The sequence below is a fragment of the Neophocaena asiaeorientalis genome, unplaced genomic scaffold (assembly GCF_003031525.2).
Source record: "Neophocaena asiaeorientalis asiaeorientalis breed wild unplaced genomic scaffold, Neophocaena_asiaeorientalis_V1.1 scaffold265, whole genome shotgun sequence".
NCBI classification, from domain to species: domain Eukaryota; kingdom Metazoa; phylum Chordata; class Mammalia; order Artiodactyla; family Phocoenidae; genus Neophocaena; species Neophocaena asiaeorientalis.
The window spans coordinates 1,795,308-1,820,154 of NW_020172172.1; the positions used below are offsets into that span (position 1 = coordinate 1,795,308).

Below are 24,847 nucleotides of genomic sequence, written 5' to 3' on the forward strand. Positions count from 1 at the left end.
CTGCCTTCACACCAAGAGCCAGAGACTCTTTCCCCTCCCCCCCCAAGCCCCCACTTAGGTCTCTGCTGTTGACTAGCCCTGGGCGCTGCTGGGCTGGGTCACCTCTGGGATCAACGTATATTCATCTAACACTGGCCTCTTCCTGAGATAACCCCACCCCATGAAGAGCAAACACCTCCATGAGTGTCACCTCCCCCTGTCTTCGCTCACTAAAGAGGTGTAAGGAACTGCAGAGCTGACCTGAGCTCCACTGGCTTGGAAGAAACCACCCTCTCCAGAAAAATCCAACCCTGTATTTCCTAACAGTCTCCTGGAAGGGAGAGTTGGTTTGACAACTCCATTTCTGTTTTATTATCAAACTAAATGCTGTTTTAAAGAAATGTCTTATTTGAGACGACTTCTAAGAAGTTCATAAAGTCTCACAAAACCTAGAGGGTGATAACAAGAGTCAAGAGCTGAGAACCAACCAAATCAAACACCCAATACTCCAGAGTGAGGGAGAAACCTCTGACAGCCCCAAGGTCCCCATGTTCCTGTCTGTAGCTGGGTCTGCCCACTGGGAAGGACTGTTCACCCTTAAACAAATTCCAGACATCCGAGCCACCTTCCCTTGGTAGGCTGCAGCAGAGGACTCACCATTGGCAGGGACTAGTATAAGGCTCCTGGTTTTGTTATTTCATGTGTTAAGAAGACGTTTCTAGTTATTTCTGATTCTTATGGACAGCCTCATTAAAAGGCATTCCTATACACTGTGACATCACTGTCATATCGGTGACATCATAATTCTAATTATCCCTGCAGTTCTCCACTCTCCAAAATCTTCTAGTAAGTCCCAAGAGATAGGGTCAGGAAGCTCTAATGATTTTCCTCCTCATATTACAAATATCCCACGGGGGTTCATACTCCAATAAAATGAATGAATAACCAGACCTATACTCTTCTGCCTCACCCAAGGGAAGAGGCAACATGGACCTCTTTGCTTTTACCATGATAAGATCACCAGGGAGTCTATTTTGGGAGGTAACAATGACCACTTTCTCCTTTGAAAGAGAGAGGAAATTAATTTGCCAATTTGTGCCCTTTGATTCTTTTGCCTAGAACCAAAGAGCCCTCCAACCTCTCCAAAGCAAGTGGGGAACTCCTTGGTCTTTTGACAGTCTGCACCAGGGGTTGGCGAAGCGCTGCTTGAACACAGCCATGCCCATATGTTTACATATCATCTACAGCTGCTTTCTCACTACAAAGGCAGAGCTGAGTAGTTGGGACAGAGACCATATGGTCCAAGAAGCCGAAATTATTTACCTCTTGGGCCCTTTACAGGAATTTTTCTGACCACTGGTGTACACAAGTATCAAGGAAACTTCTTGTATATAAAGAAAAATGAGGAATCCTTAGAGTTACAGACAACTTGAAAGACAAAAGTTGGTCAATAGCATCCAATTACGTTCATAGCGGATCCTCCTGCTCCCAGCACCCAGCTCCGATAGCGTGGTTTAAGTAAATAAATTTAGTCTCCAGCCCAATTACAAAAGAAAAACTTTGCCTTCCCTTCAGAAAAAACTAGCCAAACAATAATGACAAGACCTATTCTAGTCTCAAATTACATGAGCGATATAGAAGGCTTGGAAAGATAAAAGAGAAACTCTGCTTAGAGTTAGGCTTTCGCAACAGAGAAATACAATAACTAAAAGCTGATGTTAATATGAGGGCAATCACAAAAGTGAGATACTGCAAGCTTAAACATTCTTCTAATTTACTTAAGCATACTCAGTATTTTACCTTATTTTTAATCAGCTTGGCTCTTTGGGCAAAATTAAGCGTTGATAGGGTTTCTCCAAAACACCTAGATCCAGGATGAACATTTGCAATTATGGCTGTTTTGGCATTACCTCCAAGGGAATCCTGTTTAATGATATGAATGGTACACATTTTCAGGGGAGAAACCACAAGATGTTTTTTAAGCAAAGAAAATGTATATTATTAGCACCAAGGCTGAGAGATTATCCGACTACCAACCACAGCGAGCATAACCAAAACAGGGGCCCAGGAACCCAATTATCTACTTTACCCGGAGTAAGAAGGTAAGTTTGGAGTCTCTGTAGCAAACGTGTCTCTGTTTTCCATTACCCACATCAACAAGCGCAGTAATCACCTGGCCCAGGCAGCTCAACGATCGGTTTATGTTACCTGCTTCCTAGGGCGTTGGGGAAAAAGAACAAAAAATTGAGGTGCACTGATGTCTTTTTAGTATTTTGAATTAAAATATACCTAGCAGGGTGGCAATTTTGAATGGAAAGGCAAGACAGGGACAATATTAGTTAAGGTAACTAACTTCTCAGCAAAAAGATGTCCTCAACTGTCCACTAACCTTTTCCTATCCAAAGCACACACTGCAATTTTAGTACTATTCAAATACAAACACAAAAATCACGTGAAGGAAAAAAATATCAGTGTCACCTCCTAATTGTAATAGTTTTAAACTGACCTATAGGTAGGGATAAAATCTAGAAGAGAACAGAGGAAAAAAAGTTGCAGTGCATTAATAGGCATATTTTTCAATCCTTTTATGTTAAAATGTTTGCTACATTATAAGGGTATGGTAACTAATAACCCACTCCCATGTCCCACAAAGCCACCAATGAACATATTACAAGAGAACATTCAGTCTAATTCTACAATGTAATGTATAATAAAACCCCTTTAAAAGACTGGTTTCAGGAGAAAAGAAAAATGTTTGGGTTAAACGTGTTACACTGGATTTTTACCATAGGGAGCATATTTCGATAACTGGGTCTGCAGAAGTGGGAGAATAGAAAAAAAGAGAGGAGGAATAGAAATTATTGAGCAAGATGTGATGAATTCGGAGTTGCCACTATCTGTTACCATTCAGAAAGGTGGTTTAGGGTCACAGTTGACAGCCCTGTCTGTGGATCTGGATTACCATTTGAATCTCAGCGACTCTTAGCCATGTGCCCCTGGAAAATTTCCTCCAGTTTCTTCAAAATAGAAAGGATAATAGGATCACTTCCCAGAGTTGTTGGGACGGTTAAATAGCTAATATATATAAAGCATTTAGAATGGGCCCAGCATATGTCCTATTTTGAACTTATGCTATTTTTCTTTGCTTCATGTCCCCATAGAAACACAAATGTGAGACAGACTGAAACTGCCTGAGAGCTCAAGCGGCTCAAACCCTCACTTTTAAGGCAAACAAGACCCTCTCCTCTACCATTTCTGGCTCTTCTCCCCCACCCCCCGCCCTTATATATTCTAAACTGTAGAATCCACACACATTTTATTTATTTATTTATTTATTTATTTATTTATTTATTTATTTATTTATTTATTTTTATTTTTTTGTCCGCAGGGCATGTGGGATCTTAGTTCTCTGACCAAGGATTGAACCTGTGTCCCTTGCATTGGAAGAGCGAAATCCTAACCACTGGACCGCCACACACATTTTATTGACAGTACATATTACCATACATATAAACATTAGCAATACATATTAGCAAGAACTTCTGGTAATACCTTAGCCTAGAACGAGGTCCTTAACCCTTAACTCAAGAACTACTTTGCCATGCTTCCCCCAAGCAGGCCATGTCACACCCTTCTTCCTCTGACCCCTGCTACCACTCATAATATCACCCCTTTTGGCATGAATTCAAATATCTTGCTACTGACACTTGTCATATCCCATGTATGTTTACTGTCCCTACCCCACAACAAAAATTTCTATACCTTTTGGATGAAAGCAATTTCTTAACCCTTTGTAGCCCTCAAAACACTTAGCTTGGTATTGACTTCTAGTAATAATTCAGTCAAGAATTGAAGACCATAATTCCATTCTTACCTTCAATCTCATCCCTTCTGCATGGGTATCTTTTTGCCTTTCAGATCCTGCTAAATCCACCAGATTGAGAAGGGAGGTCCGTATGTTCACAGTTTCATGGCTTTTCTCCAACGACTCTATTGTAATTGTAAAGACTGCATGAGACCTAGAGGATTCTCTATTCATTGATGTTGATGCCACACGTCTGTTTCTCCACCCTCCAGACAACACCTAGGCAAAAGGAAAATACGTTATCACGACTTCCAAGTGGTCACAACAGCCACGAACATCAGTAGGAAATTTGCAAAGAGTGGTGAGAGACTATCTAATGAGGAATACACTCAAATTATTTTCCTTTCCCTTTCCTTTTTTGATTCTTCTCCATGTCATGAAAGAAAACAAGCAGGAAATCAGAAGGCATAGGATCTAGAATGGGTTTTGCCATTTCTCTATTTGTATTAACTCAATGCAAATCGCAAAATCTCTCTGAACCCTCTTCTTTACCGAGACTATGAGAAAGTTAGATAAAATAAATCTTAAAATTACCTTCAAGCCCAAAGTTTTATTAGCTCTTTTGGTCTACAAAGTATTTGTTTTCCCTCCCTATTCCCTGTGGCAAGCAGACACATGAAGGTTCAGACTGCAGACTCTAGAACAGGATGAACGTGAGTTCAACTCTTGGCTCCACTATCTACCAGTTGTGTGGTCTGGGGGCCAGTTGACCTTTTCAAGGCTCAGTCCCATATTTGTATAATGGGAATATGGGTACCTACCTCACAGGGCAGAACATCTCAAACTGTAATATGAATGCTAATCAGCTAGGATCTGGTTAAAATTCAGATTCTGACTCAGCAGACGTGAGGTAGAGACTGAGATCCTGCATTTCTAACAACCTCCTATGGGACACCCATAGTCGGAGAACTACATTCTTGAGTGGCATGGTCATAATATGTATTGGATAAAATGAAGAAATTAGTAGCTTATCTCAAAAAGTAGCTAAAAAATTAAATGAAATAACGTATACAAAAGAAGTTAGCACAGGGCTTAGCACATACACTCAATAAACAGAGCTGTTATAACCCTCTCTATTAACCAGCCATAGCATAAAAATGAAATTGTTTATATCTTTATTTTTTTGGTTAGTAGTTCATGCTTCCTTTTCACAACACTAAATACTGTATATTAAATAGTAGATAATGATACATTCACACAGCTGCAAAGAGAAAGAGAGAGAGATCCTCAAACATGGGACAAATTTCAAAATACTATTAGCTTAAAAAAGCAAGTGCAGGGCTTCCCTGGTGGTGCCGTGGTTAAGAATCCACCTGCCAATGATGGGGACACGGATTCGAACCCTGGTCCGGGAAGATCCCACATGCCGCGGAGCAACTAAGCATGTGTGCCGCAACTGCTGAGCCTGCGCTCTAGAGCCCGCGAGCCACAACTACTGAGCCCACGTGCAACAACTACTGAAGCCCATGTGCCTAGAGCCCATGATCCGCAACAAGAGAAGCCACTGCAATGAGGAGGCTGTGCACCTCAACGAAGAGTAGCCCCTACTCGCCTCAACTAGAGAAAGCCCATGCACAGCAACGAAGACCCAACACAGCCAAAAATAAATAAATAAATTTATAAAAATAAAAATAAATAAAAATTTTAAAAAAGCAAGTGTAAAATATGCTATCATTTGTGCAATATAAGGTGAAAAAGCAAATGCAAGTCTGCTTATTTAAATACTTATGCAAAGGCCAAATACAAACAAAAATCAAAAACAAAACACAAAACTATTTGGTGAATACTCATGGATTGGAAGACTCAATATTGTTAAGATATTAATTCTCCCCAAATTGATCGACAGATTCAACCCAATCCCACTCAAAAATCCCAGCAGTCTTTTCTGTAGAAACTAACAAACTAAATCTGAGTATATGAAAATGCAAAGGACTAAAGAATAACCAAACTAATTGTTAAGAAATTAGAGAACTTACTCTACCTGATCTCAAGACGTACTTCTCAGCAATAACAATACAGGCCTAACTCATTTTACTGTGCTTCGCAGATATTATGTTTTTTACAAATTGAAGGTTTGTGGCAACCCTGTGTCAAGCAAGGCTGACTCTCTTGTTAGGGGCTAACATAGCTGGTGACTAAGTTGAAGCCAATGCTCATTTACCATTCTAAAATTCCTAGAGTCTTAAGAATTATGCTAAATCTACTCTGCCTATGCTCTATAACTGGAACAACAAAGCCTGGATGACAGCACATCTGTTTACAACATGGTTTACTGAATATTTTAAGGTCACTGTTGAGACCTATTGCTCAGAAAACAAAATTTATTTGAAAATAGTATTGCTCATTGACAACACACCTGGTCACCCAAGGGCTCTGGTGGAGATGTACAACAAGGTTAATGTTGTTTTCATGGCTGCTAATACAACATCCATTCTGCAGCCCATGGATCAAGGAGTCACTTTGACTTTCAAATCTTATCGAAGAAATATACTTCATAAGACTAAAGCTGCCATGGATAGTGATTCCTCTCATGGATCTGAGGAAAGTCAACTAAAACTTCCTAGAAAGGATTCACCACTCTAGATGCCATAAAGAACATTCACGACTCGTGGCAAGAGGACAAAATATCAACATTAACAGGACTTTGGAAGAAGCTGATTCCAACCCTCATGGGTGATTTTGAGGGGTCCAAGACTTCAGTGGAGGAAATAACACAGATGTGGTAGGAATAGCAAGAGAAGTAGAATTAGAAGTGGAGCCTGAAGATGTGACTGAACTGCTGCAATCTCCTGATAAAACAGATGAGAGGTTGCTTCTTATGGATGAGCAAAGAGAGTGGTTTCTTGAAATGGAATCTACTCCTGGCGAAGATGCTGTGAAGATTGTTGAAAAGACAACAGAGGATTTAGAATATTATATAAACGTAGTTGATAAAGCGGGGCAAGGTTTGAGAGGACCGACTCCAATTTTGAAAGAAGTTCCACTATGGGTAAAATGGTACCAAACAGCTGCAGAGAAATCATTCACGACAGTAAGAGTCCCCTGATGCAGCAACCTTCATTGTTGTCTTATTTTAAGAAACTGCAACATCCATTCCAACCTTCAGCAACCACCATCCCTATCGGTCAGCAGCCATCACCACTGAGGAAAGACCTTCCAGCAGCAAAAAGATTATGATTCACTGAAGGCTCAGAGAATGGTTAGCAGTTTCTAACAATAAAATATTTGTAAATTAAGGTATATACATTGTTTTTTTAGATATAATGCTACTGCACACTTAATAAACTACAGAAGAGTGCTTTTATATGCACTGAGAAACCAAAACATTCATGTGACTCACTTTATTGCAATATTTGCTTTATTGTGGTGGTGGGGGACCAAACCTATGATATCCTCAGGTTTGCCTAATATCGAGCAACAATATCAATATTAAGACAGTTGTGTATTGGTAACTGATTCAGACACACAGATCAATGAAACAGAATACAGTCAGATATAAACCCATACACGTACGGTCAATTGATTTTCTTTAAAGGTGCAAAGGCAACCAAATGAGAACATTTTTTTAAACAAATGGTGCTGCATACGGGATCAAAACCAAAAAGGCAACCCAAGAGTGAACTCTGATGTCAACTATGGGCTTTGGGTGATTACGATATGTCAATGTAAGTTCATCAATTGAACCACTTTAGTGGGGAATGTTTAAAATGGGGAAGGCTACCCATTTGGGGGAGCACGGGATATATGAGAAATCACTGTACAGTCCCTTCACTTTTGCTGTTAACCTAAAATTGCTCATCTTAAAAAGAAGCAAGAGGAACTTCCCTGGTGGTCCAGTGGTGAAGACTCCACACTCCCAATGCATGGGGCCCAGGTTCGATCCCTGATTGGGGAACTAGATCCCACATGCTGCAACTAAGGGTTCACATGCCCCAACTAAAGATCCTGCATACTGCAACTAAGACCCAACAGAGCCAAATAAATAAATAAATATTTTTAAAAAAGAAAGGAAGAAAGGGGAAAGAGCATTGAATAAAACAGAACACAAAGCACTAAGAAAGATGGTAGAAACCAGTCCAACAATATCAACAATCATACTTATGTAAAGTTAGGTAAGATGCTGTCACAAAAAAAAATTTTTTTTTAAAGCAAGATATAACTACGTGGTTTTTCTTGTAGAAAAACTTAAAACAATAAAACACAGAGGACTGATGGGAAAACATATACCGGGCAAATAACTAATCAAAAGAATGCTGAATGGTATGTCAATATCAGACAAAATAAATTTTTAAGGCAAAATATGTTAATAGAAAACTGTGTTAATAATAGAAAACTAGGGACTTCTCTGGTGGCGCAGTGGTTGGGGGTCCGCCTGCTGATGCGGGGGACGCGGGTTTGTGCCCCGGTCCGGCATGGTCCCGCATGCTGCGGAGCGTCTGGGCCCGTGAGCCATGGCCACTGGGCCTACGCGTCCAGAGCCTGTGCTCCGCAGCGGGAGAGGCCACAGCAGTGAGAGGTCCGCATACCGTAAAAAAAAAAAAAAAAATAATCGGCCTGCCAATGCAGGGGACATGGGTTCAAGCCCTGGTCCGGGAAGATCACACATGCCATGGAAAAACTAAGCCCATGTGCCACAACTACTGAGCCTGCGCTCTAGAGCCTCCATGCCACAACTACTGAGCCCGTGCACCTTGAGCCCATGCTCCACAACAAGCGAAGCCACTGCAACGAGAAGCCTGCACACCGCAACGAAGAGTAGCTTCTGTTCTCCACAACTAGAGAAAGCCCACACAAAGCAATAAAGACCCAACGCAGCCAAAAATAAAAATTAAAAAAATAATAGAAAACTGTGTTAATATAAATACAAAACTACGAATTCAAATCAAAGGAAGATATATTAATTCTACTACTTGCATATGCCCCTAATAAAAGTCTATCTCTATATGTATACATATATATTTACTTATATAGACAAAAGTCAAGACAAAACCAACACTTTAGTTGGAGATTAATATATCTCAAGTATTGACAGATTATACAGACAAAAAAAATTAGTAAAAATATAAAAACCTATACCCAAGGATGTACATTCTTCTCAAACACACCCTTATAAAAGTTGGCCATTATATTAATCTATAAATAATTTCTCAATAAATCTCAAAGACTAGGAATCACACAAGACCACATTCTCTGATCCCAATGCAATTAACTATCAACATGAAAAATAAATTTAAATTTCCCATAAATTGGGGAATTTAAAATCACATTTCTAAGTAAATCATGGGTCAAAAAAGAAATTATAATGGAATAATACATAGATCTATATGACAGTTAAGATATTAAAACTTGTGTAAACTTTAAGTAATATTAAGTAAATTTATAGCATTAAATACAAAAGAAAGGCCAAAATGAGCTAAGCATCGAGCTTAAGAAGTCGGAAGGAAAGTAGGATAAACCCAAAGAAAGTAAAAATAAAACATTAAAGAGTAAGGCCATATAAACCATCACAACTATTCAAAAAGAGAACAAAATTGTAGTTACAGCAAAGATTTTTAAAATGAGAATACTAGGAACAGTTTTATGCCAATATATTTGAAAACTCAGAGGAAACTAAAATTTTTCTAGGAACACACAACCTATCAAGACTTCTGACCCAAAATACCTGCATAGGTCTATTAAAGAATTTTTATTTGTTGTTAAAAATCTTCTTACCAAATAAATAAATAAATAAACAAATAATCAATCTAACTAAACACAAGGCCCAGATGTTTTGGGGATGAGTGCTACATGCTTTTTAAGAACAGGTCATTCTAATCACACATATTTCCAGAAAACACATAAAGGTGGTAATAAAGCAAGACAAGGAAAGTAGGAAAAAGGAAAAATACGTTTATCTCAATCTTAAGCCCTGATGAAAAATGATAAACAAAATACTGACAAACCTAATCCAATATTTTATCATGTTAACATGTTAAATGAGAAAAGCCACGTGATCATCGCAGTAGAGGTAGAAAGAGCATCTGACAAAATTTAACACACATCCTTGATTTTATAAGATAGTTAACAGGGTGGCTGATTATAAAAGCATTCTATTAAAAACCCTGCATTTATATACATAACAGACAACATGTAATTTTTTTTTTTTTTTTTGGCAGTACTGCTGCGGCTCTCCCGCCGCGGAGCACAGGCTCCGGACGCACAGGCCCAGCAGCCATGGCCCACAGGCCCAGCTGCTCCGCGGCATGTGGGATCCTCCCGGACCGGGGCACAAACCCGCGTCCCTTGCATCGGCAGGCGGGCTCTCAACCACTGGGCCACCAGGGAAGCCCGACAACATGTAATTTTAAAAAGAAGTTATCCCCCACCAGAGCAATAAAAAATATAAGGTATATTAGAATAAAGGTAACAAAAAAAAGGTAAGACTTTTATGGTGAAAATCATTGTAATGTAAGACATTAAAGACCCAATTAAATGAAGAGACATACCATGTTCATGTATGAACTCTATTGTAAAGATGTCAATCCCTCCAAACTGGTCTCTAACTGCAATGCAATTCTAATCAAAATCTCAACATTATTTTTTGAATATGCATATATACATACACCGGATCACAAGTAAAACCTCTCTCTTACTATGAGAGTCACAGTTTAAGATGTTTGAAAAAGATTTGCTGAAGATGGAAGAATAAATTAATGAACCCTGATATATACATATATTTATTTATAAATATTCATATAATGAATTACACAGCAGTAAAAAAGGCAACATAGATGAATTTCATACACTGTGTTGACTTTAAAAAAGTTATAGAAGGCAATATACATACCTCTTTTTAAAACTCAAAAACAGGCAATACTAACATTTTAAGAAATACATACATATGTGATTTAAAAGTAGAAGAAAATGATAATGACATTCAGCACAGTGCTTATGTTTAGGGAGGAACCAGGGATATGAGATAGAAAGAAGCACACAGGTAGAATGATAATATTGGTGATATTTAAATTGTCTAATGGGGTCCTGCAAGTTCATTTTAACATTATGCTTAGTAAGTTATATGCATGTGGCAATACTGTATATGCATCAAATATTACATACAAAAAAATTGTTTAAAATCAACTGGCCAGGTTAGAATCCAGAGGAAGAAAGAGAAAATATGAACAGACCCAATCACAAGCAATGAAATTGAAACTGTGATTAAAAATCTTCCAACAAACAAAAGTCCAGGACCAGATGGCTTCACAGGCGAATTCTATACACTGCCCAAAGCAATCTACAGATTGAATGAAATCATTACCAATGGTATTTTTTACAGAACTAGAACAAAAAATCTTAAAATTTGTATGGAGACACAAAAGACCCCGAAGAGCCAAAGCAGCCTTGAGGGAAAAAATTGGAGCTGGAGGAATAAGACTCCCTGACTTCAGATTATACTACAAAGCTAATCAAGACAATATGGTATTGGCACAAAAACAGAACTATAGATAAATGGAACAAGACAGAAAGCCCAGAGATAAACCCACACACCTATGGTCAACTAATCTATGACAAAAGAGGCAATGGAGAAAAGACAGTCTCTTCAATAAGTGGTGCTGGGAAAACTGGACAGCTACATGTAAAAGAATGAAATTAGAACACTCCCTAATACCATACATAAAAATAAACTCAAAATGGATTAGAGACCTAAATGTAAGACTGGACACTATAAAACTCTTAGAGGAAAATATAGGAAGAACGCTCTTTGACATAAATCACAGCAAGATCTTTTTTGATCCACCTCCTAGAGTAATGGAAATAAAAACAAAAATAAACAAATGGGACCTAATGAAACTTAAAAGCTTTTGCAAAGCAAAGGAAACTACAAGTAAGACGAAAAGAGAACCCTCAGAAAGGGAGAAAATATTTGCAAACAAATCAATGGACAAAGGATTAATCTCCAAAATATATAAACAGCTCATGCAGCTCAATATGGTAAAAACAAACAACCCAATCCAAAAATGGGCAGAAGACCTAAATAGACATTTCTCCAAAGAAGACATACAGATGGCCAAGAAGCACATGAAAAGATGCTGAACATCACTAAGTATTAGGGAAATGCAAATCAAAACTACAATGAGGTATCACCTCACACCAGTTAGAATGGGCATCATCAGAAAATCTACAAACAACAAATGCTGGAGAGGGTGTGGAGAAAAGGGAACCCTCTTGCACTGTTGGTGGGAATGTAAATTGATACAGCCACTATGGAGAACAGTATGGAGGTTCCTTAAAAAACTAAAAATAGAATTACCATATGACCCAGCAATCCCACTACTGGGCATATACCCAGAGAAAACCATAATTCAAAAAGACACATGCACCCCAATGTTCATTGCAGCACTATCTACAATAGCCAGGTCATGGAAGCAACCTAAATGCCCATCGACAGACAAATAGATAAAAAAGATGTGGCACATGTATACAATGGAATATTACTCAGTCATAAAAAGGAATGAAATTGGGTCATTTGTAGAGATGCGGATCGATCTAGAGACTGTCATACAGAGTGAAGTCAGAAAGAGAAAAACAAATATTACATATTAACGCATATATGTGGAACCTAGAAAAATGGTACAGATGAACCAGTTTGCAAGGCAGAAATAGACACAAATGTAGAGAACAAACGTATGGACACCAAGGTGGGGGAAGTGGCAGGGTGTGTGTGTGTGTGGTGGTGTGACAAATTGGGAGATTGGGATTGACATATATACACTAATATGTATAAAATGGATAACTAATAAGAAGCTGCTGTATAAAAAAATAAATTTAAAAAAATTCAAAAAAAAAACATGAATAGAATATTTTGCAAATTCCTGTCAAAAGGTTTCTTTGTTCTGAGCTGAATGGCCAAAAGAGGTTGCCTTTTGACACCTAACAAGTAATAAACAAGGGTAGAAAATAGAGAGCAGAGCCAGCTGGTTTGAAGGGCAGAGATCCCAGGAGCTCTTCGAAAGGGCAACTCCAGGCTTCCCTGGTGGCGCAGTGGTTAAGAATCTGCCTGCCAATGCAGGGGACACAGGTTCGAGCCCTGGTCCGGGAAGATCCCACATGCTGTGGAGCAGCTAAGCCCCTGTGCCACAGCTACTGAGCCCGTGTGCCACAACTACTGAGCCCGTGTGCCACACTACTGAGCCAGCATGCCACAACTACTGAAGCCCGTGTGCCTAGAGCCCATGCTCCGCAACGAGAAGCCACCGCAATGAGAAGCCCGCGCACCGCAACAAAGAGTAGCCCCACTCGCCACAACTAGAGAAAGCCCGTGCGCAGCAACGAAGACCCAATACAGCCAAAATAAAATAAATAAATTAAATTAAAAAATAAATAATAATAAAATAAAACTGTAACTCTATATCCTTTAAAAAAAACCCAAAAGACAAAAGGGCAGCTCCCAGGAGGAACAACTAAAGGGATACGGTCACTAACAAAGTGTCCCCCAGTGACATGTAAGGTGGTTTTTAGGAGTCTCTGACCGGAATGAACACCACCAAAATAACACAAAATCAGGGGTCAAACTTCTATTTTAACTAAGGGGAAATTTATAAACCAGTGTCATATCCTTCTTTCATTTCTTCTCATGAACATTCTGGTTATGGCTTCACAAAACATTTTTAGTAACTCAACTCTTTCTTTTTTTGAGATCAAGGTGCTCGTCACAGCATGCTATGTTGCCTACGAATCAAATTGCTCAAGGCAGGGTACCTGATAGGCTTCAGCAGCTGAGGTCACCACCTGCTCCACAGCACCAACAACGAAGACTCCCTTCTTAATATGCTCCCTTAAGTACAGTCCAGCCGATGCAGAGTCCAGGAGGTCATAGATCTGCTCGTTGTAGATTTCAATAAAGGAACACTTACAAAGAAAACTCTTTCCAGCTCCAGCCTGTAAAAGAGAAGCCTGGTGTAGCTATATTCTTTTCATGAGTTCATCCTTACCTTTCATGAGCATTCATCTTTCACTCACTTCACAACATATAAAATTTCTACAACATTATCCTTTACACAATACAGGACACTTAAAAGTCAGTTTTAAAATACAGATTACTAGTTTCAGCACATCAGTACACTTTAAAGCGGCATCGAACTGTGGTCCCAGGAGCCCTAAAGTTCCCAACAGTGCCTCAGAACAAAGACAGGGAGGTGGCACTTGAGCATTCCAAATAGGCAATTCCATTTTTTGTTTAATTGAGGTATAATTGATATACAGCATTATACTAGTTTCAGGCGTATAACATAATGATTTGATATTTGTATATACTGCAAAATGATCACAATAAGTCTAGTTAACATCCATCGCCATACAGTTACATAATTTTTTTCCCTTGTGATGAAAATAGCAATTCCATTTTCACCTGTCTTATATATGAATCAAGTGTTATATTCCTCAAACGACTGAAAACAATGTATTTTAAAAGTCTCTCTTTAAAAAAATAAACAAATAAAAGTTTTCTTTAAAAAGCCTCGCTATAGGATTTTTAACCACAGAAATGCACGTCACTAAACTTACTTCACTGGCACATAATATGTGTGTCTAACTGCAGTGGTCAGGCATAGTTTCTGCAAAGGAGTAAGGGGTAAACCAATGCTATATATCAGACTCCTTGGCACATAGGTAATAGAACATAAAACACTAATGTCTCTTAAGCCTGGAATTCCCTAAGCTACAGACGCACAACCAACAGAATGACCCAATCTGGGAGCCAATGGAAAATGGAAGGCCACATCGCTAGGATGATGGAGCCACACCACGTGTGAAGCAAGGAGAGCATAGTCAGGTGGTAGCAGGTGCTGCAAAGGAGGTACAGATGGGCCCATTACTAGTGGCTGTCATGAAGATGTAGGGACAGCTGCAGGCAACTGTGAGCCTAGGCGCAGGTAGGTGATGGAGCTTAATGAATTTGTTTTCCTCAGTTAAGATTTTCTTTACACTTTCTCTCTTGTAAAATCTGAGAGCCTAAGAAGCACTACATTCTTCTTTCTTTCAATGTGGGTTCATGGACGATGCATGTTTTATAGACTAAAAACTTTTAGAAAATAATAAACTCAGAATCCTTAATTTAATCTTAAGAATTGAAAGATTTTTTTTTATGACTCTAGCCTATCCACACTGTAGACTACCAATGATGCCCCTCCGTGTATCATGAGCTAATTAGTAGTTAGCTACTCAAAACTAGGTATTTCACAGAATCGCTTTATTTTTACAATAAGTTTTACCTTCTCTTTTTCACGTTCAATTAAGGAAAATAAATATTCAAAACTTCGTGGAATTACTCCTCTCAGGTTATGAGAAAAATTATCAGATTCAGATGGTCCTAAAGAAAAATGTAAAAAAAAAAATATATAGCTGTTCATTTTTATTCTGTTAACAGGAGTCTTTCAAAACAGCAACACTGAAAGGCAATTCATATAGAAAAGACAAACTGTATAATCAGTTTCTTTCAGGCCCCAAACAAGATAAATCGTGGTCTGTAACAGATGGCATAATAGAACCTGCCTATCAATGGGACTGAAGAGAAGGGCCCACAATAGCCACTAAGCAATTTTTAAAAGTAGTTGTTGTTTGATAAGTTAAGAAATCCATTTCAGTCCCAAGCTTGAAATTTTTCCTTCTGCAGGCACCAAAATTAGCAGAAACAACAAATAACTGTACTTTACTGTTGCATAAGACATTCTGTCTCCTAGGCTGATCTTTATACACTGGCTGTGGGGCCACAGGCTAATTACTTAAATCTCTTGGAGTTTTCAACTATAAAATGGAAAGAATAATGGTAATAACTATCTCACAGTTAATAAAAATGAGCATTAGCTAGTGTTTTGTTAATTGGGCAATAAAAGCCAAGCTGGTAAGAAAAATACTATAGGAATTCTTCACAAGATTTCTGTACAGACAGAAAACTGAAGAGCAATCCAATCTATTTTGTTAACGTTGGGGAAAAGGGGAGATGTGAGTGGATATGTAAACAGCAGGATTTCTTGGATACTAATTCAAGCTATAGCTATATTTGTCAGAAAAAAAACTATAAAACTAGAAAAGATCCAAAAGTTACTATATGTATTAGTTAAACATGCCTTAGAGGGACTTCCCTGGTGGTGCAGTGGTTAAGAATCCACATGCCAATGCAGGGGACACGGGCTCAAGCCCTGGTCCGGGAAGATCCCACATGCCAAGAAGCAGCTAAGCCCGTGTGCCACAACTACTGAAGCCCATGTGCATAGAGCCCATGCTCCACAACAAGAGAAGCCACCGAAATGAGAAGCCAGTGCACTGCAATGAAGAGTTGCACCCGCTCGCCGCAACTAGAGAAAGCCCACACACAGCAATGAAGACCCAACACAGCCAAAAATCAATCAATCAATAAGTAAATTTATTTAAAATATATATATATGCCTTAGAGACCAAAGGAACTAACAAAATGCTGGCGTATGCTAGAAAGTTACAGAAAATAAATTTTAAAATATTATCGTCATCTCGGTGTGCTATACCTTAAAAAAAAAAAGAAGAAAAAATATATAAAACAGGGCAGAGAAACGCAAGTAAATGAACACAGAGGACAGATAATATTAGAATATTATCTACAGACAGAAAACTCCGCGGCATGTGGGATCTTCCCAGACTGGGGCACGAACCCGTGTCCCCTGCATCAGCAGGCGGACTCTCAACCACTGCGCCACCAGGGAAGCCCAAGATAATTTTTAAATAAGAAAAAAGCTTGAGGGACTTCCCTGGTGTTGCAGTGGTTAAGAATCCACCTGCCAATGCAGGGGACACGGGTTCAAGCCCTGGTCTGGGAGGATTCCATATAACGCAAAGCAACTAAGCCCATGCGCCCACAACTACTGAGCCTGTGTTCTAGAGCCCGTAAGCCACAACTATTGAGCCCACATGCCACAACTACTGAAGTCTGTGCACCTAGAGCCCGTGCTCCACAGCAAGAAAAGCCAGAGCAATGAGAGGCCTGCACACCACAACAAAGAGCAGCCCCCGCTCACTGCAACTAGAGAAAGCTTGCCCACAGCAAAGAAGACCCAATGCAGCCAAATATAAATAAATACATAAATAAATTTATTTTAAAAAAAGAGATAAAAGCTTGAATGGGCATTTTACAGAGAGGCTATTCAAATGTCCAATAAATGTATAAAAGGTGCTTAGTAGTCAATGGACATCAAACAAGTGCAAATAAAAACACGAGATAATACTATACATAGTCCAGAACAACTAAAATTTTTAAAATGGACAATACCAAGTGTGGACATGGATGTGGAGCACTGGGAAATTCCACATCTACGCATCTCCATCATGACCTTTTTACTAAAGCTGAACATACATATACTATAACCCAGCAAGTCCATGCCCAGAAGTTTAAAGTTCAATAGATATGCACTATAAAAGACCCACACAAGAAAAAAATGTCCATAACAGTACTATTCATGTGCTCTAAAACTGTCTAGCAACAGCAGAATAGAAAATGTGGAACTCCTTTAAGATGGCAGTGTGGCAAGACGCAGAGTTAGCGTCTCCCCACAACTAGGGCACCTGCCAGCGCTGGTGGGGGGCTCTGACCCCAAAGAGATGGGAGGAATCCCAGAGTGAACCGGTAGGATGTAGGGGGACCAAGGGGGGAGGAGAAATGGAGGCCAGACAGGATCGGCTCCCCTGAGGCTGGGGAGATCAGGAGAGGGAGGTGGGAGGGACTCTCCAGGAAGAGTGGGAGAGGAGCAGAGGGTGATCGCCTGGCCCACTGGTGTCGGGGAGGCTCCTGAGCTCCCAAGCCAGTTCCCCCCCCAACAAAGCTCCATCCAGGCCACATGGGTTCTGGGGGCACAGGAGGGCGGCTGGGGAGATCAGGAGTGGCAGGTGGGAGGGGCCACCGAGGAGGAGGGGGAGAGAAGCAGAGGGTGTTTTCCCCACCCACTCGGGCCCAGGGAGCCTACTGAGCTCCCAGACCAGTTTCCTGCCCTCCAAGGCCCACCCCGCATTGGTCCTGGGGGTATAGGAGGGAGGACAGGGAGATCAGGATTGGCAGGTAGGAGGGGCCCTCCCAGACCCCAGACAGGAGGAGCAGGAGAGGAGGGCGTTTGCCCCACCCACTCAAGCCCAGGAAGCCTGCTGAGCTCCCAGGTGAGGTCCCCCACCCTCTGAGACCAGCGGTGGGGGGCATGCCTGGGCCCCTTCTGTTCCTTGAGCCTAAGCCCCACCCCCCCCACAGCCCCCAGGGCCTTTTCCAGCCCTGTGGGTGCTGAGCATTGGCCCCACCCACCGCCCAAACCTCACCCTTGCTTAGGCCCTGCTCTCCATAGCCAAGGCCTTCCCTCCGCTCCTTTATTTTTTCTTTTTTCTTCTCCCTCCTCCTCTTTTTTACTATTGTGGTACTGATGTACCTTCCAGTTGTTGATTCATCTATATTTTTATTTTTACATTCTTTCTAATATATCTATTAGTTTCCTAGTCTAATTTTATTTTTTACTTTGTTATTGTTCTCTTTTCTTTGCCACCCCACACAGCTTGTGGGATCTTGATTTGTGAGCACAGGGTTGGGTGGAGGCTCCTGTGGTGGGAGCTCCGAATCTGAACCACTGGACTAACAGAGAACCTCAGACCCCAGGGAATATTCATCAGAGTGAGGTCTCACAGAGTTCCTCACCTCAGCACCAAGACCCAGCTCTACCCAAGAGCCTACAAACTCCAGTGTTGGAAGCCTCAGGCCAAACAACCAGTAAAACTGGAACACAATCCCACTCATTAAAAAAAAAAGAGAGAGACAGCAAAAAAATATGTCACAGATGAAGGAGGAAGGTAAAAAAAACCCTACAAGACCAAATAAATGAAGAGGAAATAGGCAATCTATCTGAAAAAGAATTCAGAGTTATGATAGTAAAGATGATCCAGAATCTCGGATATAGAATGGAAGCACGGATTGAGAAAATACAAGAAATGTTTAACAAAGATCTAGAAGAACTAAAGAACAAACAAACAGAGATGAACAACACAATAAATGAAATGAAAAGGGAGAAATCACAACTGACACTGCAGAAATACAAAGGATGATAAGAGACTACTGCAACAACCATAAGCCAAAAAAATGGACAAATTCTTGGAAAGGTACAATTTTCTAAGACTGAACCAGGAAGAATTAGAAAATATAAGCAGTCCTATCACAAGTAATGAAATTGAAACCAGAATTTAAAATCTTCCAACAAACAAAAGTCCAGGACCAGATGGCTTCACAAGCGAATTCTATCAAACATTTAGAGAAGACCTAACACCAATCCTTCTCAAACTCTTCCCAAAAATTGCAGAGGGAGGAACACTCGCAAATTCATTCTACAAAGCCACCATCACCCTGATACCAAAACCAGAAAAAGATATCACACACACAAAAAAATTATAGACCAATATCACTGATGAACATAGATGCAAAAATCCTCAACAAAATCCTAGCAAACAGAATCCAACAGCACATTAAAAGGATCATACACCATGATCAAGTGGGGTTTATCCCAGTGATGCAAGGATTCTTCAATATACGCAAATCAATCCATGTGATACACCATATTAACAAACTGAAGAATAAAAACCATATGATCATCTCAATAGATGCAGAAAAAGCTTTTGACAAAATTCAACACCCATTTATGATAAAAATTCTCCAGAAAATGGGCATAGAGGGAACTCACCTCATCATAATAAAGGCCATATATGACGAACCCACAGCAAGCATCATGCTCAGTGGTGAAAAACTGGAAGCATTTCCACTAAGATCAGGAACAAGACAAGGATGTCCACTCTCACCACTATTATTCAACATAGTTTTGGAAGTCCTAGCCACAGCAATGAGAGAAGAAAAAGAAATAAAAGGAATACAAATTGGAAAAGAAGAAGTAAAACTGTCACTGTTTGCAGATGACATGATACTATACATAGAAAATCCTAAAGATGCCACCAGAAAACTACTAGAACTAATCAATGAATTTGGTAAGGTTGCAAGATACAAAATTAATGCTCAGAAATCTCTGGCATTCCTATACACCAACAACGAAAAATCAGACAGAGAAATTAAGGAAACACTCCCATTTAGCACTGCAACAAAAAGAATTAAATACCTAGGAATAAACCTGCCTAAGGAGGTGAAAGACTTGTACTCAGAAAACTATAAAACACTGATGAAAGAAATCAAAGATGACATAAACAGATGGAGAAATATACCATGTTCTTGGACTGGAAGAATCAATATTGTGAAAATGACTGTACTATCGAAAGCAATCTACAGATTCAATGCAATCCCTATCAAATTACCAATGGCATTTTTCACAGAATTAGAACAAAAAAATCTTACAATTCGTATGGAAACACAAAAGACACCGAATAGCCAAAGCAATCTTGAGAAAGAAAAATGGAGTTGGAGGAATCAGGCTCCCTGACTTCCAACTATACCACAAAGCTACAGTAATCAAGAGAGCATGGTACTGGCACAAAAACAGAAATATAGCTCAATGGTACAGGACAGAATGCCCAGAGATAAACCCACACACATATGGGCACCTAATTTACGACAAAGGAGGCAAGAACATACAATGGAGAAAAGACGGCCTCTTCAATAAGTGATGCTGGGAAAACTGGACAGCTACGTGTAAAAGAATGAAATTAGAACACTACCTAACATCATATACAAAAATAAATTCCAAATGGATTAAAAACTTAAATGTAAGACCAGACACTATAAAACTTTTAGAGGAAAACATAGGAAAAACACACTGACATAAACCACAGCAAGGTCTTTTTTGATCCACCTCCAAGAGTAACAGAAATAAAAACAAAAATAAACAAATGGGACTTAATTAAACTTAAAAGCTTTTGCACAGCAAAGGAAACTATAAAGAAGACAAAAAGACAACCCTCAGAATGGGAGATAATATTTGCAAATGAAACAACAGACAAAGAATTAATCTCCAAAATATACAAACAGCTCATGAAACTCAATACGAAAAAAACAAACAATCCAGTTAAAAAATGGGCAGAAGACGTAAATAGACATTTCACCAAGGAAGACATACAGATGGTCAAGAGGCACATGAAAAGATGCTCAACATCACTAATTATTAGAAAAATGTAAATCAAAACTACAATGAGGTATCACTTCATGCCGGTCAGAATGGCCATTATCAAAAAAGCTGGAAACAATAATTGCTGGAAAGGGTGTGGAGAAAAGGGAACCCTCCTGCACTGTTGGTGGGAACGTAAAGTGATACAACCACTATGGAAAACAGTACGGAGGTTCCTCAAAAAACTAAGAATAGAATTACCATATGACCCAACAATCCTACTACTGGGCATATACCCTGAGAAAACCGTAATTCAAAAAGAGACATGCACCACAATGTTCACTGCAGCACTATTTACAATAGCCAGGACATGGAACCAACCTAAATGTCCATAGACAGATGAATGGATAAAGAAGATGTGGCACATATATACAATGGAATATTAGTCAGCCTTAAAAACAAACGAAACTGAGTTATTTGTAGTGAGGTGGATGGACCTAGAGTCTGTCACACAGAGTGAAGTAAGTCAGAAAGAGAAAAACAAATACCATATGCTAACGAATATATATGGAATCTAAAAAAAAAAAAAAAGGTACTGATGAACCTAGTTGCAGGGCAGGAATAAAGAGATAGACATAGAGAATGGACTTGATGACATGTGGTGGGAGGGTGAAGTTGGGCAAAGTGAGAGTAGCGTCAACATGTATACACTACCGAATGTAAAATAGTTGGCTGGTGGGAAGCAGCAGCATAGCACAGGGAGATCGGCTCGGTGCTTTGCGATGACCTAGAGGGGTGGGATAGGGACAATGGGAGGGAGGTTCAAGAGGGAGGAGATATGGGGATATATGTATGCATATGGCTGATTTGCTTTGCCGTGCAACAGAAACTAACACAGTATTGTGAAGCAATTATCTCCAATAAAGATCTATTAAAAAAATAATAGAAAATGTGTTATATTCATACAATAATCTATTATACAGTAATGGAAATAAACTACTACTACATGCCATAACATTAGTGAATTTGACAAACCTCAGGCTGAGAGAAAGAAGCCATACATAAAAGAGTAAATACAGTAAAATTTCATTTGTAGAAGTGCAAAAACAAGCGAAACTAGTGATGACAGAAGTCAGAGTAATACATATGTCAGGGGACAGCAGTGGGAGTAGTTACTGACTAGGAATCTTGGTCTGGGTAGTGGTTATACAGGTACATAATACATAAAAATTCATTAAACCCACTTCAAAAATTGTTCATTGAGCACATACTCTGTGCTAAGCATTGAGCTGGGAATATAGGTAAAAACACAGACTTTGCTATAATGGAAGTCGCATTCTGACAGAAGCTTGGGAAATAATCCTAATTTTATGAGGTCAACATCATATACCAGAAAGTATTCCTTTCCAAAAAATATACTAAGTTCTGTCATCACAAAAAGAGTAGACTAAGCCAGTAAATGTTAATCTCTAATTTACTTACCCATCATAGTAAATGTTTTCCCTGAACCAGTCTGTCCACTGTAAAAAAGAATGTTTCATATATTATTTTCACACATGAAATTTAGAAGACTACCCTATCTTAATATGGTCTACTAGTATATAAATTTTCCCCACAAAGAACTAATTGTCTTTCTTTTTTAAAATTATATCAGGTAAAAAGTGAATCATACATGTTCTTTCTCTCCTATTCTACCACTAAGACTTAACCACTCTTAACTGTCTAATAAATTCTTCTGGATTATACAGACATGGCCATCAGAGTTTTCATTTAATTTTTATTTACAAAACTGGAATGATGCTATTCATACTTCTCTGCAACCTGTTTTTTTCCCTTAATTTTTATCTCACACATCTTTCTATGCTGGTAAATAGAGATCTGCCTCTTTATTTTTAATGGCTACATAGTATTCCATGAATGTATCATAATTTATTTAATCAGAACCAACTAGACATTTTTTTCCAATTTTTGCTATTCTAAATAATGCACCAATTCTCTTCCTAAATTCTGCCTTTAAAAGATACTAAGATGTCTTCATTTAAAAATAAAGCAATTAAAAACATCCTTATGCTATAGGCTTGATTTTTTTTTTTTTTTTTTTTTTGTATAGTGTCATATCTCCTCAGGTACACCAAGAAACAGGAGAAACAAAAAAATAAAGTTAAAATTTAGGGACTTCCCTGGTGGTCCAGTGGGTAAGACTCCATGCTCCCAATGCAGGGGGCCCAGGTTTGATCCCTGGTCAGGGAACTAGATCCTGCATGCATTCCACAACTAAGAGTCCACATGCCGCAACTAAAGATCCCACGTGCTGCAACTAAGACCTGGTGCAGCCAAAATAAATATAAATAAATATTAAAAGAATAAAAACAAAATAAAAAATTATGTTGAAGATAGATGTCAGTTAGGATGTTAAATGTGTTTACATTGGACTCATGGCACAAATATAAAATTTTGAGTTTACTTTTTGGTTCAATGTCCCAAGAGCTAGAAAACAGTATAATCTAGTTGGTTACCTCTTTCTTTCGGAAGTAGGGGAAAAAAAGTTCTTCAGTTAACTCAGAATAAGAAATGGATACTGTTGAGCATCCTACTTGAAAGTGAAGGGGACAGTATTAACAATAACTCTAGAATTGAGACTGTCTAAGGTAAACCAGAAGGTATGCTCAACCAAGCAATAAATCAATGCTCACTTCTCTCCATATGTTTCTCATTTCTGCCCTTGACTACCAAAAGCAATTTTCAAATTAAATATTATAATTAGTATGCTTAAGGATCTTCAAAGAAAACAGTTCTGAAGATATATAATCTCTGGTAATTGTGGCTCTTATTTCAAATTGATTTTTGAACTCTACCACTCAAAATATTCTGTGGAAAAAAAAATCTTTTTTTTTTCTTGAGAAGACATGAGAAAATGGTTATCTGCTTCATGGGTCAAGAGAGAATATTTAGTTCTGCTGAACACAACTGAAAAGTAAGCATGAAAGGCAAAGGCAAATTTTCAAGGAAGAATTTGTGCACAAGATGAACCCAAGCTTTAAACATCTTATTTTTTATTTTCTTGTATTTTGAGCCAATTACACATGAACCAAGGGCACACACACACAAAAAAGCATCAGCTGCTCAAAATTAATTACATAATTCATTACATCCTATTAAAAACCTCTGGTTCTAAATAAAATTAGGAAGTCTATTGCTAGAAGTAAAGGAAAAAATAATTGTACTACAAATTATATTCCTATTTATGAAATAAATCTGAAATGATTCACCTTGTAAAAAAAACTGACCTTCTAGAACTGCCAAGGTTGTCAGCTTACATTCCAACATTAAACCTAGAGCAGTATTTTAAGGATGCCAGCATTTAGAAATTCAGAATCATCATGCACTTTTTTTTTTTTTTTTGGCTGCGCTGTGAGCCTTGCAGAATCTCAGTTCCCTGACCAGGGATTGAACCCAGGCCCTCGGCAGTGAAAGCACCAAGTCCTAACCACTGGACCACCAAGGAATTCCCATCATCATGCACTTTCAAAATATATTTGGAAGACAGATTGACAGTTTCTTATACTATATGACCCAGCAATGTATTCCTACATATGTACTCAAGTGATCTGAAAACTTATGTTCACACAAAACCCAATATTTGAATGTTTGTAGCAACTTTATTCATAATTGCTAAAAACTGGAAGCAACCAAGATATCCTTTAACAGGGGAGTGAATAAAAAAACGGTGGTAAATCCACACAGTAAAATACTACTCGGCAAAAAAAAAAAAAAGGAAAGAAAGCAAAAGCTACTGATGCATGCAACAACATAGACAAATCCTAAATGAAAAAAGCCAGAACCAAAAGGCTACATACTGAATGATTCCAATCATATGACACTCTGGGAAAGGCAAAGCTATAGGAATGGAAAATTTGTTAGTGTATCC

At 38.9% G+C, this 24,847-nt stretch overlaps 1 protein-coding gene across 1 annotated transcript in view; it reads right to left on the reverse strand.

Moving 5' to 3' along the window:
- KIF15 (kinesin family member 15) overlaps nt 1–24,847 on the reverse strand; it is a 70,886-nt gene that overhangs the window by 34,997 nt on the left and 11,042 nt on the right. Inside the window, exons 5-10 of the mRNA XM_024756464.1 lie at nt 22,402–22,439; nt 15,094–15,191; nt 13,583–13,762; nt 3,854–4,063; nt 2,069–2,194; nt 1,780–1,902 (exon numbers count right to left, since the gene is read on the reverse strand). Of these exons, the coding sequence (XP_024612232.1) occupies nt 1,780–1,902; nt 2,069–2,194; nt 3,854–4,063; nt 13,583–13,762; nt 15,094–15,191; nt 22,402–22,439 (775 nt within the window). The remainder of the gene's footprint in view (nt 1–1,779; nt 1,903–2,068; nt 2,195–3,853; nt 4,064–13,582; nt 13,763–15,093; nt 15,192–22,401; nt 22,440–24,847) is intronic.